At 38.7% G+C, this 19730-nt stretch overlaps 1 protein-coding gene across 2 annotated transcripts in view; it reads left to right on the top strand.

Annotated features, from left to right (window-relative positions):
• atg4c (autophagy related 4C, cysteine peptidase) overlaps positions 1-19730 on the top strand; it is a 117400-nt gene that overhangs the window by 70862 nt on the left and 26808 nt on the right. For both annotated transcript variants that reach the window (XM_039735071.1, XM_039735070.1), the window contains 3 exons: positions 479-800; positions 14552-14622; positions 15019-15173. In XM_039735071.1, the coding sequence (XP_039591005.1) occupies positions 479-800; positions 14552-14622; positions 15019-15173 (548 nt within the window). The remainder of the gene's footprint in view (positions 1-478; positions 801-14551; positions 14623-15018; positions 15174-19730) is intronic.

The following is a 19730-nucleotide window of genomic DNA, read 5'->3' as shown; positions in this document are numbered from 1 at the left end:
CTGTTCTGTTATTTCAGCAAGTAATAATTTCTGTTTGTTTGTGCTAATGCGATCTTTACTAAAATTTTTTTTAGAATTTTAGTACTTTCATTATCTCTAACCTGCTCTACATGTGTATCACGCCAATATTTTTTAATTCTCTATGACATTCTACTTTGTCATCTACTCTTTGTCTTTTATTTCCGGCCCCTGGCGTGGTTAAATCTCTTGTCACAAAGTCTCATCTCGTGGGATGTGAAAGTATCTCTCTGGAAAAAGTCACGTCTCTTTCCAGGCAAAAAAGTCTCATCTTATCCCAGTATTTTTTTATTATAATAGAGAGATTAATATCAAAAGCATGACGTATTCAATAGGCAATTATACAGAATAATTATTACCATATATACCAGATATTACTAATTTTAACCTGTACTCCATATATATATGTAATCTATGTATATGTTTATTTATTTATTTTTTTTACCTTTGTCAATGACAGACTGGACCTGGTCCGAGGCACTGAAGGTGGATAGCCTACATGCCGAGTCATGGACTGTTAGTACAGCAAGGAAATTTGTTAATTCTGTGGAAAATTCCTTCCATGGTGAAAGATCCTGTAAAAGTGACACACAAACTCAAAGCCTGCACCAAGATGAAGCAGGCAGTTCTCTGGACAACTTCTATCACAGGCACATAATCTCCTGGTTTAGTGATGTTCCTAAGGCACAGTTTGGTCTGCACAGGCTGGTGGAGCATGGACACGCTTCGGGAAAGACTGCTGGAGACTGGTATGGCCCAGCTGTTGTTGCTCACATTCTCAGGTAAGAATGATTTTTATTAGTTATTTGACTTCATTACTCCTAAATATGCATTTACAATGTTATTCACTACATAATTACATTTGTTTTTGAAGTTTGTTCATAGCATTATTATTTTTTTGTTTTTTATCTTGTCACAATAATAGTCGAAAGACATCAAAAAGGTTTGGGGCAGCCACCTGTATATTGTGCCCTGGCTGCAGATGAGTAATTAGATTGTGAGATGTTCATAGGTCTGAGTCCAAAACAGAACTGATCTTAGAGATGTAAATATGGCAGCTTTAAAGGTCGCAACAGGACGTGACATCATCAGGACCGGATCTGGAAGTGATGTTGTCTGGACCGGAGGTGACATCATCAATTGTGCTGAAAACGGAAGTGGTGTCATCTGGCCTAGAAATGTTATCAGTGGGTCAGGAAAAAAAGAAGTGACGTCATCAAATGGCTCCAGGACCGTACAGGATATCTCGTGGATGGTCTGCAGCGGATTGACAGAGAAACTATTATTCAGGCCCTTTAGCTGCCTCCCAATCGCATTTGTATGACAATCTTTAACCAAAAACTTTCTTTCAATAGAGATTATATTAATCCTAAATAAAGTTGTCCAGGTATTTTATATTACCTATAATTTTATATATACCTATATTTACAAGTTGTTAACTTTTTTTTTTTTTTACGTTTTCCGGCAAATATTTCAGACATTTCGATTTGGTTTGCAAAATAACCTAAATATCCATTATAAAGTATGAAATCCCAGAGATGTAAACATGCTTGCACTCACCTGTTTAAAGTAATATGTGAAATACCATAGATTATGTTGGTTCTTTCCTTGTGCAAAACATTCACTCCTAAGATGGCTACAGCTGAAGTGACCCCCACTTCCAAAATAAATGAATAAAAGTAGCAGAATTGCTTTCTCCAGTTTGTGTGATTATTGTGATCATCATCGTGACCAGTGTAATGGCCACCTTTCAGGTTTACCCTGTTTATCCTTTATTGTGAGACTCATACATTCATATTCATCTCCAACCACATTTGTTCTTTCTTGGATTCATCCTGGTCAATTCCACCTTGGCGTATCTCTTTACTTGATCATCCTTTACCGTCCACTCCATATACCCAGACCACATTAAATCTTTGTTTTTCCTAGCACAATACCCATTATCTCATGAAAAAGTCTTTCTATTAAATCAGCTTATAGTAATAAAATAAAGAAATGCAATTACATGCTTTAGTAAACTAATTTAAATCCATGCACTTTAATGGAACCTTACAATGTCATGTAACATAGCCCAAACATACTTGTAATGGTTGAACAGCTTTTATAACAACAACATTTATTTATATAGCACATTTTCATACAAAAAGTAGCTCAAAGTGCTTTACATAATGAAGAACAGAAAAATAAAAGACAGTAAGAAAAATAAAATAAATCAACATTAATTAACATAGAATAAGAGTAAGGTCCGATGGCCAGGGTTGGACAGGTTATAGACAACAGAGTCCAATTCAAGTAATGACAAAAATGTTATCGACTGATATTGTTGGTTGGTTAGGGGCTATAATTAAACTGCAATTACAGAGACTGTAATTTAACACTAGAATCCCGAAGCTTACGATTTTTTTCGTTGTCCCTGACCTTCTTAAATTTTCTTGACATATGCCAAGAAGCTTGTAGCTTCTCATCACTGCGCTAATAGCCTGCTTTTGTTTTGCAAATGTGTTTTAGCAGAACGCAGCCTGTTACCCCTTTCCCCCTTCAGTCAGATAAAGTTATCGCCCTTCTAGTTCTAGTCTGTGTTGAAGTGTTTATCTGGTGATGCGTTTGTAAGGAATTATATAGGTAATGAAATATTGTGTTCTGTGTTTACAATGATCTGTGTAAATATAGAATGACAAAGGAAAATGCGAGGCAAGACATGCTGAACACATGGCTAAAACAGAAAATGTTTTCATGTGTTATAGTAATAACATAATTTTGACATGTAGGATGTGTAAAGCACAAATATCCAAGAAAAACTTTCACCAAAGGTGTAACAAAACAAGTTTGCTTTTATGCAAGAATAAAACCAGTTGACATGTTACTGAAGCCCAAGTACCAATCGGTTTAAAATAAGACATTCACATACATGCGTGTTTGCGCGTTTAATTTTCAACCAGTTGTCACAATGGTAACGCTGCTTCATCATGGGTTTGTGTAGATGGCGCAGTGGATAAACGAATGTTTGGCAATAACAAGGTAATAGGTTCAAATCCTGTGTCTTCTCGGTATGTAATGCTTTGAGTAGTGAGCTGCTATTATTATCTATACTAATAAAAGGCAAAGCCCTCACTCACTCACTCACTCACTCACTCACTGACTCATCACTAATTCTCCAACTTCCCGTGTGGGTGGAAGGCTGAAATTTGGCAGGTTCATTCCTTACAGCTTCCTTACAAAAGTTGGGCAGGTTTCATTTCGAAATTCTACGCGTAATGGTCATAACTGGAAGCTGTTTTTCCATTTACTGTAATGGAGATGAGCTTGAACGCCGTGGGGCGGAGTCTTGTGACATCATCACGCCTCCCACGTAATCACGCAGTACATAGAAAACCAGGAAGACCTCCAAAAAGCGCTGAAGAAAACATGCATTATATAATTGAGAAGGCAGCGAAACAATAAGAAGCGAGCGAGTGACATATACTACCATATTCATGAGTTCTGCTACTTCGGAAACAAAGCACGATGTAAACCTACACTTTAAGTTAAGTTCATAGACAGGCTGCCGCTGGCGTTTGTAATTTAGTGCCTGCCCATATAAGGCCGTCCGTCAGCGGCAATCCAATAGCAAACTGCCACGGGTGAAGGACTGTGCTTATGCAGAGGAAGATGAGATGGTCAGGGTGGTGTTTGGCACAAACTCAGCGAAACTGCGAGAGAAAGTTTTAAGTGCCAGGACTAAGGTAACATTAAATACAGCCATGGACATAGCACGAGATGGCACCAGCACAGCTGGGAACCTTCGATGCATGTACACCGAGCGGCTCACGTGAACTGGCGCAGTGCACAGATAAAAGCAACAGTTCCAAAGCGCTGAACAAAACCGATTACACAATTGAAAAGGCAGCAAAAATATGAAGCGTCTGATACATACAAGCATATTCATAAATCCACCTACTGCGGAAACAAAGCACACGGTGGAAAAAGTCAATGTCCGCTAAAGGAAGACAGTGTAAAAAACCGTGCATGCAGTGTGTCAGGTCTCAGATAAAGAAGAAGACGAGCTGTTTATTGATGCAGTAAGAAACGAATCGATGAATGAAACCTGTCATCTTTACAGCGATTGACAAACACGGAATGTAACTTGAACACAACACATCCTACAAATACGAACCTGATTGAAAGAAATAATGATAATCAAATCCTTGATGACAGCAACACTCAGTAACACTCACAAAACAAATACTGTATATTGACAGTCATGTTACGTTATTTTTAAAATGTTCCCATTTCTTTTCTAGCTTTTTAACACACTACTTCTCGCTGCGATACGCGGGTATATATATATGTATATATATATCCCGATCTACATACTCGAATAATGGATACTTTATTTGCCATCAATGATTGTTTTGGTAAAGCCATACTCAGTGTATTCATTAGATGAACGGTAAAAAAGTAAGAGCGAGGGGAGGATGACTTATTGAGGCATGCAGGCTGTAGTGCGCGTCAACTCTATCTGAATTGCGATCACATTTGAAAAAATATATCTTTTCAAGTTCTATTTAGTCCATATGTGTCAAACTCAAGGGCGCGGGCCACATCCGCCCGGCGTGTAATTATATCCGCCCCGAGATCATTTTATATACTGTATTATTGTTATTAATGGCCGGGTATATGAAGCGCTGGTAACACAATAAACTACAGATCCCATAATGCAGCGCTTCAGCTGCCTTGCGAACACTTACCGCGTTAATCAAGTCTAGCTTATGATGCTGCAAGTTATTGCGAAGCTAGCTCACACGATGCTGAAGAGAAAAGTTGATTCTGAAAATAGAGCCTTTAAAACCGATGGGAGGCTGAGTATATGTTTACTGAACCCGTGTGTCTCATTTGTGGAGCTAATGTGGCTGTAATTACAGAATTTAATCTAAGACGGCACTATGAGACAAAACATCAGGGTAACCTGAATGCAATGCAGAAGATACAGAAAGCAGAAGAATTAAATAAGAATCTGACACTTCAGCGGACGTTTTACCCGTGCACAATCACAAAGTGATTTCAAGTGAAGCTGCTTTTATGGGAGACACAAATGCACCAGTGCAACTTGCCCCACTTTCCCTATTGCCAAGTAATGTTAAACCAAGTCGTCACTACGGTGTTCCCAAATCGCACTTTGCTGATAAACTGAGCGCACTGAGTTTGCACGGCGCTTTGGTGACTTTGAAGAACAAAAAGTCCGTCTACATGCGGCTCGAACCTTGTGCATGTTTGGTAGCACATATCTGTGTGAGAAGCTCTTCTCAGTGATAAAGACTAACAAAACAGCACACAGGAGTCGCCTCACTGATGAGCACCTGCAATCCATCCTGAGAATCTCCACAACACAGAACCTCACACCAAACAGAAACGAACCTGTGCCAAAAAAGATGCCAGGCGTCCAGCTCTAAAATGACATATGAGCAAAGACAACTGAATGATTTGATTTGTTATTGCTGAAAGGAACACATTTTATTTATATTTCCAGGTTTTGTTATGCAGCATGTTCATATTTGAATTTGTATAATTTTGACAGGATATATTTTTATGGAGAGCAAAATCTTTTGGGATATTTAAAATCTAAGTTTATTTTTTATATAAAATTACATAAGAGTAAAGAAATTTGAATGTTTGTTCTTTTAACGTTTACTTTATTTCTAACTTGTATAATTTAGACAGGATATATTTCTATGGAGAGCAAAATATATAAGTTGTTTAAGGTTTGAGTTGATTTATTCAGGAATAATATTCCTGTCTGTTTTACCATTCCTACCAAAGATATTTCTGTCGACTAAATAAAAATTCCTTCTATTTAAAATTTAAATAGAACTTGAACAAATATGATAGTTCATAATATCCACGCAGACTTGCACGTAAGAGCGGGAGTTATCCGTTTTATATATGTAGATATGTATGTATATGTATATATATGTTTATATATGTGTGTGTGTATGTGTATATATATATATATATATATATATATATATGTATTTGTGTGTATATATATGTGTGTGTGTATGTATGTGTGTGTATATGTATGTGTATATATGTAGATATATATATATGTATGTATATATGTGTATGTGTATAGATATGTATATATATATGTGTATGTGTGTGTGTGTAAATATATATATATATATATATATATATGACAGCAACACTCATCACTCACAACAGTACCAAAACAATTACATTGACAATCATGTTACGTTATTTTCAAAATGTTTCCTTTTCTTTTTCATTGCTTCTTTACCACACTACTTCTCCGCTGCGAAGCGCGGGTATTTTGCTAGTTATTATCATATAACAAAAACATACATTTGACATGCGTCTGTAACATCCCGTGTAAATGTATGGTACTTGTAAAAGATGTTACTTTTCCTCACACATGTATGTTCATATCAACATGTCATTTTTTTATTGTTTTATTGTTGGATTCTTGAATAAAAAAAATCGTTCAAATGACATGTTGATATGAATGTTTTTGTATGTGAAAAGTAACATCCACCATAGATACTGATACTAGGAAGAAGTGATTGGCCTGCGTTTGTGTGTCTGCTTTTATCAGCGCTAATTTTTACAAGTACCATAAATTTACACTGGCTGTTACAGACTCAGATCAAATGTATGTTTTTATTTTATAATAGTAACAATAATAGCAGTTCACTACTCAAAATGGTAAATGTAAAGAGGACCCTCAACCTCTTAATTATGAGACTTCAGTTCTTACCTCTGAACCAGCCAAACAGACATGTGTACTTTATCGACTGATAGTTGGGCTTCAGTTTTTACACATTGCCAGTAACACGTAAATTGAACAATTTCTTTTTCTTCAGTTATATTCTTGAATAAAAGTGCACTTGTTTGGTTATACCTCTTCACATGTTATACACTTCACATCAACATTTTCCCAATTACTATGTATATATTGCAAATAACAATGTATTATTCACCTTATAGAATTCCAGACGCCTTACTCCCAGATAAACAGGCTTCAGTTCTGAGTATTTGTCAGAGCTGACTTGACTTCAGCTGCCTTGATCGGGGATGTGTGAGCAGGCTACCTGCTGCCAGGGCTGTATTGACACATTTGCAAAACAAGATGTTGATAACGAGGTGTGAGGGAATTTAAGGCGGCCCGGCATTACAAATATTTCGTAGACTTCAGGGATTTTAGTGTATATCCAATTGAGGCTTAAAATTTGTTTAAGTCTCAAGGTAAAATTATGGGCTACTTTGACCCATGATGGAGAGAAGATCTAGAGCTTTGCCAATAAATTACAGTGTCAGAGAAATAATCCTTCATCATAATATGCAGATAACGCAGCTGTGAGGCTGTTGTTAGTGAAACGTAAACACTGAGAACACATTTGTTAACTCTAAGCTAACTGATAGACTCTTATAGTGCATTTTGTTTGCATTCATCATCAGTTTTAATTTTTTAAAGTTTAGAGTAACTTTACCTCAGGCAGCAGAAAAACTGAGCTGGTGTATCAGTAGTTTGTGCCCATCCACCTCTCCCTGCATTTGTCTGACATGTATTAAGGATCCATTTTGCAGTCAGGAAAATATACAAATTAAAGTGGCCTCTCTTAAGGTGATTGAAACAGTTCACTAATCTGTAATTGAGGTTGCGCAGAATGTTTCTCTCTTAAAATAGGCCATTGCAAATTTCAAAACTTTGTACTGTATTTGGGACATCCTACAGAAAACTTAACTTTCCCAACAAATTTCTTTGACAAATGAGTGTGTCATACCTCAACAAAATCAGTTGTAAGACGCTAGGGGTCATTGTCTCCCCTTAAACCCAACAGACAGACACTTTGGAAACAGGGTAAAAGCACCAAGACGTATTTTAATGGTTCTTCTTTTAAGAAGTGCCTCCAAAGTACTCCAGCCACAGTAAACAGGCAATACACAATAATAATCCCAATTAATACTAAACAAAATCTCTCCTCCACACCTCCCAGCAAGCTCTGTCACACTCCTTCCAACTCCGGTTTGCTTACTGGGTTCCCAACAGTCCTTTATATAGTCCTTGACCCAGAAGTGCTTCTCTCCTTCTGCCCTTGTGACTTGCTAGCACTTCCAGGTCAGGTGGCGAATTGGATGAGGCATGGCTCCTCCGGTCCTCTCACCCACGGTGCCCAGCAGGGCTGGGATACCACACTCCAAGTCCCAGGATGCCCTGAAGGAATCCAGGGCACCATTACACTCCAGGTGAGCTGCCATCTAGCGTTTTGGGGAAGGCAGTGTCCTGGAAAAGCTGCCTTCCCCCATCCTTCCATCTCAGGGGTGTCTCGGCTGGGATGAGCTGCCGGCCTTTTGCCACACAGTCCATTGTGATACCAGTAGGTACTTTTTGTGTTTCAAAAAAAGATTGGTACCCTTTTAAAAGTTGAAAACAGATTGGCACCCTTTTAAAAGTGTAATACCTCTGGATATACCAATTTAGCCTGCTGCACATTAAATTCTCTTCCTGCACTTCTCTAGGGATCTGTGGAATTGAGACCCATTCTTCACTATGCAGCCATTGAAATGGCTAATTGAAATGTGAGCTGCTGTACTTAAGCTCGCTGAACGCCCAATCTCAGGCAAGTGTGTCTGTTTTAATTAAAGGACAAAATATAAAAGTCTCAAATCATTAAAGCAGCTTTTCTTCCCATATGTTTAACTACACAGAATGACTCCTGTATTTTGTTTTTCTAAGTTTATTACTCCACATTCCTTAATGTAAAGGCTAATACTCCAGTCTTCTGTCTCTGGTAAAGTCTGCCTTATTATTTGTTCTCTGAGGACACCATTCCTAGCTAAACTACCATAATACCTTGTGTAAAAGAGCAAATTAACTGTCAATCAGTAAGTCATTTTCCAACCTGCTATATCCTAACATAGGGTCAAGGGGGTCTGCTGGAGTCAATCCCAGCCAGCACAGAGCGCAAGGCAGGAACAAACCCCGGGCAGGACGCCAGCCCACCGCAGGGCACATACAAAAACCAAGCACACACTAGGGACAATTTAGGACTGCCAATGCACCTAACCGGCATGTCTTTGGACTGTGAGAGGAAACCGGAGTACCCTGAGGAAACCCACGCAGACACGGGGAGAACATGCAAACTCCACGCAGGGAGGACCCGGGAAGCGAACCTGGGTCTCCTTACTGTGAGGCAGCAGCGCTACCACTGTGCCACCCACAAATCAACTGAATTACTGTAAATCTTAAAAAGCTGATACTGAAAAAAAATTATTTTTATGATTGACCAGTGTACCTGTTGCATATTTTGAAGGAAAAATCATTGGCAGATTTGCCACATCACTACTCTCCAACACAAAGTTGCATAGTGTGCCGCCGACCATAGATTGTTTTTTTTTGTACTGTTTTTTAAGTTTTAGAAAAGTGCCAGGTCTTAAAAGCACAGGAAGGCAACACATCATCAGAACACAATTCACAGCTGCAGAAGTGATAACAGGATCATTTTTCTTGCCTGTTGCTGAGTTCTTGACTCTTCATCTCTCTCCAGGTGGATTGGTTTGGGGAAACAGTGTTCAAAGTGTGTATGGATGTGGCAGTTTCTTTTTTTATCATTCAGATGTAATGTTTTTTTAAATATATCAGTCCAGCAAACAATGCAGTTGACCTGAAAGGCCATTTCTGACCCTTCATCCTTCATTACCTAGAAAAAGTCTAACAACTTTCTTGGTTATATAAAGGAATCTTCTGCTTGACTTTTTGCTCTGTCTTCTTTAGAAGTTTGTCTCTGAATGATTGAATCTGAACTCGTCTTAGAGCTTATATAGCATCAAATAATTACTAGCCAAACTAAACAGATATCCTTGATATGGATGCCTGATAGATGTATTTTTAAATATGTAAAAACTGCCAAAATGGGTCTCTAAAGCCATTTAAAGCAAAAGTCACACTGATATTTATATACTGATTATATTTACTGCTCACTACACATACGTTCTACAAGTCTCCGATATGTAAGCTTTATAGATGATGCAGTCGAATCCACTTGCACATTTGGAGATAGTCTGGACAGTGCTGTGGCTGTACTGACGATTTTTGTTGATAATACACATCAAATGTTTTCACCACCAGAGGGCATCTCAGTATTCAGATGACATGAGACTGATGTTTGCATCAGGAAACCATACTTAGTGCTTACCAGGAATGCACACTCTTTGTGGAAAGCACTTCATTAACAGCCACAAAATGAGCCTATAGAAAGTAAATGATCTACTATTCATTTTAAATATCATTTAATCTTTATGATCTAAAATCCTAAGTTTCAACACAGTCAGACTGCTGTTACTTGATTATGTTTGAACGTTTTTGTAAGTTACTTTGAGAAAAAGTTTCTTCAAGTTATTAAGTGAATGTTGTAGAAATGTAAGACATGTTTTTTTTTTTAAAAAAAAAGTAAAATTATTTTTTTTTGTCCTTAAAAATAACACAAATATCAATTAATGCAATATACAATAATGGAATATGAGTTGTAATTTTTAATACATACACATTAATTGTACAGTTCAATAGTTGAATGTTCTGTCTTGGAAGCGTTTTGGTTTTACCCAATCCTAAAACACAGATTCTTTTATTCCTGCGTCCACATTGTCTATTACATAGACCCATACACAGATACATCCTCCACCCAAACACTTGTTGTCTTAACTTTACTCTCACCTGACCAGGAATGAGACGGCACCTGCATCAGGGGCTACAGATCTGACTGTACCCCGCAGTAACTGCTGCTGTGCTTCACTTCTCTATTGCAGGACACCTTCTTTTGTTTCATTTATACCACAGCTGGCAGGATAATGCAAATACTAAAAGCAAGCAAGGGGAGCTTTAGTCGAAAATATTTTTAATATGCCACAAGCAGAAGAAAAGCAAATGAATATGGCAAATCACCAATACAACCTGGATATTTGGATGTCACACCCAATGTGTATGGCATTGTCTTTTTACATTGCTATGCCTAATGCTAGAAGTCGTCTTGGTGGCTGTGTTCTTTCTGGTTCTCCTCCTTTCTTGGTTTTACATCAAGCTGCTGACTTTTTAAAACTTGTCTTGGCCAAGGTGAACACTCTAGCTCATCTCTGTCCAATATGATTTTGACAGACCATATCAGCACTTGCTTATAAAGTATGCATTCATGAAGAAGACCTAAGGTTGGATGGCTTCACATTTACACATGTGGAAAGTCCAGTAAAAAAAAAACATAACATTTTTACCATTCATCTTGCCAGACTTCCCTTTTGCAGCGGTAAGTTTCATTTTTGCTAGCTTAGCCTGTTTTGTAGAAATTTCCCATTTTATGTGGTTAGATGAGCTGCTTTTACAAGGATCAAAAGTTAATGTAAAATGAAAACAAGGTTCAGTTTTAAAATACAGTATTTCATGACATAATTCTTCTAACACTTTAAAACGTGAAATAATAAGATCACATTTCCCTATACCTATTAAGAAGGTTTGAGTGAATATTGATAAATAAATTAGTTACCTAGTCATGCAGTTATCTATCAGATAGATAGATATATAGACAGAAAGGCACTGTATAATAGTGTATTTCATATCTATCTAGTGTATTTCATATCTATCTATCTATCTATTATATAGTGCCTTTTATATCTATCTATCTGTTGTGGCAGTAGGAGGCGCTCGTGCTCCCTTGAACCCTCAGGTACAACTCCAGACACCAGGTAAAAGTCCAAGACCTTTTATTTTGGTTCACAGTGCACCAAGCACCTTCCACACTACTCATATATTAAACCACAAACTACAATAAACACAATATTCTCTCTCCTCGCCCAGACACTTTGCTCCTCTCCCACCCAGTACAGCTCAGTGTCTGGACTGAGGCACCACCCTATTATAGCCCCTGACCCAGAGGTGTTCCTGTCCCAACAGTCCACAGTTCCTTATTCCTTCCGGGTCAGGGCAAACAGTCCTTTCCTTCAACCCGGGAGCACGTCGTTCCTTCCTGTCACATGACCGTGACGTACTCCCGGGTTATAGGGCACACAAGAGCCCATGAGCCCCCCTACAGCGACTCCCGGTGGTCCCCAAGGTATCCAGCAGGGCTGTGTAAAAACACTACATAGTCCATAAGGCCCTGCTGGAACTCGGGGCACGATCCTGCTGTCGGGAGAGCTCCTCCTGGCGGCCTGGGGGTGTGGACCGGCATGGGAAGCCGGCAGTCCTCCACACTATCTATCTATCTATCTATCTATCTATCTATCTATCTATCTATCTATCTATCTATCTATCTATCTATCTATCTATCTATCTATCTATCTATCTATCTATCTATCTTATAGTGCCTTTTATATCTGTCTATCTATCTCTATCTACAGGGTTGTCCAGATCTAATTATGCAGATCCAGATCATCTGGATGACTTTGATTTATGTGGGGATGATTCCAGTTCGGCGCAAAAACGATTCTTCATGTCGTCAGTTCGCACACTTCTTGATGGTCCTGGATTTTTCATGAGATTTTCTGTGTAATAAACTTAATAAGTTGTAGCGTAATGAAAATTGCATAATTGGATCTGGGCCACCCTGTATGTATCTATCTATCTATCTATCTATCATATAGTGCCTTTCAGTATCTGTCTGTCTGTCTGTGATTTGCCAAAAATCCTGTCTGTTCTACTTTATACTCAGTTTATCTACATGTGTTAAAAAGTGACACGTTATTATCATATGCAAGATTACAGGTCAGAATGGATGTGTACTTTGCCAGCACCTTTGTAAAAATAAATAAATGAATACTTCTCTAGCTCACCTGGCACTCCAGTTCTAGGTTGGGCCTTGACCTCTCATGGCAACACTTCTCTAACTGTCCATCTCTATAAACTGTCCCACTTTTCCAGCCTCTTAATTCCCACTGATGCATTTTAGGCTTAATGGTTCTCATAATGAGTTGTTTGTTAACCATAAAAAATGCCACTCCTTTCAATTCCACTAAACCAGTTAGCTTACTTCCTGTCTTAACTGCAGTGATGCTGTCTTTCATTCCAGCCAATTTGTTTTAATTAAATTCTAACAAAATGTAGCATTTTGACAAATCTAAACAAGTAAAACGAGGGAAAGCTTATTATTTTACGTAAAATCCTGTCCCTAAAAACAGAGTATGTGTAAAGTAATGCTTTAAAGTTAAAACTGGGGAAAAAACAATTGATTCAAAACCAACCAAACCAAACTAATCTGTCATCCCTGCTTCCACGGGGAGACATGAAACTGTGACCATGAGTACTTTTTAAAAGGTAATTTTCCTTGCTGCCATTTCCAGGTCTATTACACAAACTGTATCTCAGTTGCTCCTGTTTCTTTCAGATATGCTTTCACTGCATTTGCCACATTTTAGTCGTCAGTCCAGCAGACACTAACCAGAGGCTGTTTTTGCTAAGATGGTTAAGAAATTTACAGTGTCACAGTAAGCAGTAACCAGTAGCAGTTTTCTGTGTGAAGATCCATTATTTAAAATGTTCTGAACTACCTCTGTGGCAGTCTCTAATGAATGGCTATAGAGTTGTGTATGCTGCTGATGAAATATTTGGGAAGTTGATTTTTTAAGAGAGAATTTCTTGAAAGTCCCACCTAAAAAGAGGGGAGCAGAGATTTCCGTGTGGGCTTTGTAAGAAATTACTTGATCATCACAGAATTTCTGGTATTTCTTATCCTGTACATACTCCAGGTTTATTCACTAACATCTCTGGTTTTATAAATGATGCAACGGCAGCCCTTCTTGCTTCAGTGCACTTGCCACACATTTGCTATTAGGCGGTGAAGGGATGAGACAAATAATCAGCCAATTAGAGACAGAGGTTGATTAGAGGCCCAGAATGGACAAAGCCGTGGCGTACAGTTTAGCCAGCACATTCTCTTTTCCAAAGATACACCAGGATCCTTAAAACAACAGTGTGTCAGGACCTTGGTTTTATGCCTCATCCAAAGGAAGGTAACAATTTTCTCTGTCATTGCATTGGACTTTTGGGATCCACACACAAGACCACAAGGGCTAAGTACCCCATGATGGCCTTACTGAAACCACTTTCATTAGAAACCCAAGCTTTTTCTAAATGGTTTCTCACCCAAGTATTGGCAGAGTCCAAACAGGTTTATGTGGATTATGTATTGCAGGTGGCATTGCTTATTTAAAACAGAAGCCAGGAAGCACCTGTTTGAGTAAAGAGTTGGTGGGTATCTGGAACAAACTGAGGAGTCTTGGAGTTGAAGCAGAAGCTATGACCACCTTTAAGAAGTATTGCATCTGGATTATATATTGGATCAGCTTAGCTATTAATTAAATAAATGAACTTGATGGACTCCTTGGTCTCCGTTCTTTTGTCAGATTTCTTATGAATAGTGTGTGGAAAGTTGTTACCAGGACCCACCTACGTTGAAGTAAATACTTGGTCATGGTTTAGGTTAGAAAATGAGAGCTGCTGAATTGGTAAAATCACAGTTTAAGAAATTTGAATCTCTGCATCTATTTCTCCTAGGAAAGCTGTTGAGGAATCAACAGACCCTGAACTGCAAGGCATAACAGTTTATGTTGCTCAAGACTGCACAGGTATGAAAAATGAGTCTCTTTGGAAGAAGTATTTCTGGGCACAGTGCCGAGCTTGACCTCTCCTGTACAATTACATATGTAACGCAATGTTCAGTTGACTTTTCACAGATTTTGGATGCTGCAAATAATGCTGTACATTATGGTTTTTTCCATGCCTTATACAATAGTTCTCTATAAACCAAGTCATTTTAAATGGCTAAATGGCTGTGCCACAAATAGAATGGATTGTTTTGTGTTTAATATTCTAACAGTTGAGTAAATATGATAACCTTCACAAACATGTTTTGATTTAGAGAGAAAAGCAATTTCGTTCTAGGGTTATGCAAAGTTGAACATGTATTTTCAGAGTGATAAATGATCCTTAAACCAATGTTTTTCAAAATGTGTTGTTTCTAGTTTACAGTGGTGACGTTATTGATAGCCACAGGAAATCTGCTAAGGGGTCAGGGCCAAGAACTTCAACCAGAACCTATAGAAGTGCTGTAATTATTCTTATCCCTGTGAGGCTTGGTGGGGAGAAAACAAATCCTGAATACTTTGACTTCGTTAAGGTACAGCCTTTTTTGTAGCTACCTGAGAGCTTATTGCATTTGGGATAATTTTTCATGTTTGTGTATAACTGTATTAAGAGACTGAAATTTTAAATAAGCCCTTCCAGATAGTTAGGCACAAGAAATCATTTTTAAGACCATCCATTATGAGTTTGGTGTGGCATTAATCTGAAAAGTAGGTTTTAAATGTAATGCAGTTTCTGAATTAAAAGAAGAGGTAAAATGTATTAAATAAAAGTGCTTCTTCCATTTTTGGATGTATTTTCCAGAACATTTGTACAACATTTCACAGTATAACAAATCACTGATAATCTTTAATGGCAAGAAGTAAAAAACTTAAAAAATAATAATAACATTCTTAACTCGCTTAATCCAGTTTGGGGTCAAGCAGCAGAGTTTATCCTGGTAGCTTTAACCCCAATGTGCCAGTTCATCAGAGGGTCCACAAGTACACAGCCACACTGGGCAAAATTACAATTGCCAGTTAACATAAAACACAATTCTTTATAATCGGGTTGAAATAGCGAGTAAATGAATTCCAGCCCACAGATACAGTATATCGGGAGTACATAGACAGGAACATAGTGTGGGATTCAAACACTGGGAGCCATGGGGCTGCATTGCTAACCACTGTGCCATCGTGCCTCCAAGCAGTACACATTGAACGATGTATTTGGCTCTGAAATGGTGATAAAGTGCTTATTTCCCAAATTTGTAGGCCTAATTTCTAATCATCTAGGTAAACAAAATCACTGACAACCCATTTTTAGTTGGCGAGTTTTAGAATTCTTATCCATTATTACTACTTAAATACTACTTTCCTAGTGACTGTCACTTGTAAAAATATATATTTATTTTGAACTGAAAAACGAAACTGTGATCTGAACACTAGTCTTGTCATATTTAATACTGAAAAGGTTTCAGTAAGTCGTTCTCACTTCATTTTTGGTTTATAGCATTTTTCAGAAATGGTTTTGTTAGTCATATGACAAGATAAAACATAAAAGATTGAAAATTCTTGTTTTAATATTAGGCTGCATTATTTTTCAAGTGCTAAACATTAGGGGCCTCATGTATCAAACCTTGCTTAGATTTTCTAATAAAAGTTTTGCTTATGCTAGTGCTTGAGAAGACATAAATGACATCCCCACAAAAAAAATAAAATATGAAAAATACGTACTCCTCATGCTATGACAAGTTTGTTTATAAATATCAAATCAACTTAAAACCCGGGTTCGCTTCCCGGGTCCTCCCTGCGTGGAGTTTGCATGTTCTCCCCATGTCTGCGTGGGTTTCCTCCGGGTGCTCCGGTTTCCTCCCACAATCCAAAGACATGCAAGTTAGGTGGATTGGCGATTCTAAATTGGCCCTAGTGTGTGCTTGGTGTGTGGGTGTGTTTGTGTGTGTCCTGCGGTGGGTTGGCACCCTGCCCAGGATTGGTTCCTGCCTTGTGACCTGTGTTGGCTGGGATTGGCTCCAGCAGACCCCCGTGACCCTGTATTCGGATTCAGCGGGTTAGGAAATGGATGGATGGAAATCAACTTAAAACTCTGCATTCATATACCTACTTGTAGCCACTCCGTGTCACCCCCGCCAGTAACCATGTATGGCTTAACAATTGCCTGTTTGGAATATTTATGACATAATCAATATGTAAATTTGGCAGCATTCCTCAGTTACATCTTTACTTTCAAACAAAGGAAGAAAACAAAATTTCAATGAATGTGAACTGCAAATTTTAAGGAATAGACAGGGGGATGCCAACAGATGCACTATATTGCTAAAATAAGTTTCAAAGGAGATTTTTTCCTGTGTTTTTTGTTTAAGCCACAGTTAATGTAAATATATTAGTCAATGAATAAGACATGCAGTTGGTGTAGTTATAGCACTGCAGCCTCATAGTAAGAAGTTGGGGTCAGAATGTTGGAAAGAGAAGAGTATAGAGAAGAGAAGAAACAGCTCATGATCCGATGAATACCACATCATTTGTGAAACATGGTGGAGGCAGCGTTATGGCCTTATCATGTATGGTTGTGAGTGGAAGTCAGTCAGTGGTGTTTATTGATGATATGACTGCTGGCAGAAGTAGCAGGACCAATTCTTAGGCGTATAGGGCGGCTATACTGTCTGCTTATATTCAGCCAAATGCTGCAAACCTGATAGGACAACGCTTTACAGTACAGATGGACAATGAGCCAAAATATACTGCGAAAGCAAACCAAGTACTTTTCAACACAAAGTAGTGGAATATTCTTTAATGGCCAAGTCAGTCCACTGACCTCAGCCCAACTGGACATGCAGTCCACTTACTGAATACGAAACTGATGGCAGAAAGTCCAACGAACAAGTAGCACCTGAACAGAGCGGCAGTAAAGGCCTGACAAAGCATCACTAGGGTGGACACCCAGCACTTGGAGATGGCCGTGGGCTCAGACTTCAGACAGTCATTGACTGTAAAGGATTTTCAACCACATGTTGAAATATGATCATTATGTTTATGATCATGATATGTTAGTTTGTCCAAATACTTTTGAACCTTTGAAAATAGGATAATTTATAGAAATGTCTGTCTTTTCTAAACATCTCATACAGTATTTTTGTTAAATCCCTTGAATTAAAGCTGAAAGTCTATACAGGGTGGGCCATTTATATGGATACACCTTAATAAAATGGGAATGGTTGGTGATATTAACTTCCTGTTTGTGGCACATTAGTATATGTGAGGGGGGAAACTTTTCAAGATGGGTGGTGACAATGGTGTGCTTGGTTTTAACATAACTTTATTCTTTCATGAGTTATTTACAAGTTTCTGACCACTTATAAAATGTGTTCAATGTGCTGCCCATTGTGTTGGATTGTCAATGCAACCCTCTTCTCCCACTCTTCACACACTGATAGCAACACCGCAGGAGAAATGCTAGCACAGGCTTCCAGTATCCGTAGTTTCAGGTGCTGCACATCTCGTATCTTCACAGCATAGACAATTGCCTTCAGATGACCCCAAAGATAAAAGTCTAAGGGGGTCAGATTGGGAGACCTTGGGGGCCATTCAACTGGCCCACGACGACCAATCCACTTTCCAGGAAACTGTTCATCTAGGAATGCTCGGACCTGACACCCATAATGTGGTGGTGCACCATCTTGCTGGAAAAACTCAGGGAACGTGCCAGCTTCATTGCATAAAGAGGGAAACACATCATCATGTAGCAATTTCGCATATCCAGTGGCCTTGAGGTTTCCATTGATGAAGAATGGCCCCACTATCTTTGTACCCCATATACCACACCATACCATCAATTTTTTTGTTCCAACAGTCTTGGAGGGATCTATCCAATATGGGTTTGTGTCAGACCAATAACGGTGGTTTTGTTTGTTAACTTCACTATTCACATAAACGTTTGCCTCATCACTGAACAAAATCTTCTGCGTAAACTGAGGGTCCTGTTCCAATTTTTGTTTTGCCCATTCTGCAAATTCAGTGCACCGATCTGGGTCGTCCTCGTTGAGATGCTGCAGTAGCTGGAGTTTGTAAGGGTGCCATTTGCTAATATCCGCCGAAGGGATGTTCGAACAATGCCACTCTCCAGTGACATGCGGCGAGTGCTACGCTGTGGGCTCTTGCTGAATAAAGCTAGGACAGCCACTGATGTTTCTTCATTAGTGACAGTTTTCATGCGTCCACATTTTGGCAAATCCAACACTGAACCAGTTTCACGAAACTTAGCAAGCAGTTTGCTAACTGTAGCATGGGAGATGGGTGGTCTCGTAGGGTGTCTTGCATTGAAATCTGCTGCAATGACCCGGTTACTGCGTTCACCAGACATCAACACAATTTCTATCCGCTCCTCACGTGTTAACCTCTGCAAAATGTCAATGGCTGTAAACAAAGAGAAACTTGTAAATAACACATGAAAGAATAAAGTTATGTTAAAACCAAGCACACCATTGTTTTTCTTGTGAAGTTTCCAATAAGTTTGATGTGTCACATGACCCCCTTCCTATTGAAAAAACAAAAGTTAGATCCAAAAGGCCAACTTTAAAATGGCCACCATGGTCACCACCCATCTTGAAAAGTTTTCCCCCTCACATATACTAATGTGTCACAAACAGGAAGTTAATATCACCAACCATTCCCATTTTATTAATGTGTATCCATATAAATGGCCCACCCTGTACTTCAATCACATCTTGATTGCTTTATTTCAAATCCATTGTGGTGACATAAAGAGCCAAAATTATGAAATTGTGTTGCTGTTCAGATAACCCTGACTGTATAATTTATCCTGACCAAAGCAACTGTTACGTGCTCTGTCACCAGTATTTAAAACATATAGAGAAATACTCTGTACAGTAGGTTAGTTCACTGTTTCACATTAAGTCTGCGGTTCAACTTGAATAATGCTATTTTCCTCTTTAACACACTTGAAAGAGGCTCCTGTCGGCAAATGGATCTGCGGCAGTCAGCATGAGCGACTGAAACAGTAATGCACGTGGCTGTGGCTTGTGCCTGCCTGTACCAACAGCGGGGTGGCGGTCTGAGCAAATCTTCATGTCACA

Source organism: Polypterus senegalus, chromosome 14 (assembly GCF_016835505.1).
Source record: "Polypterus senegalus isolate Bchr_013 chromosome 14, ASM1683550v1, whole genome shotgun sequence".
Lineage (NCBI taxonomy): Eukaryota > Metazoa > Chordata > Cladistia > Polypteriformes > Polypteridae > Polypterus > Polypterus senegalus.
This window is presented reverse-complemented; position numbering and strand designations above follow the sequence as displayed.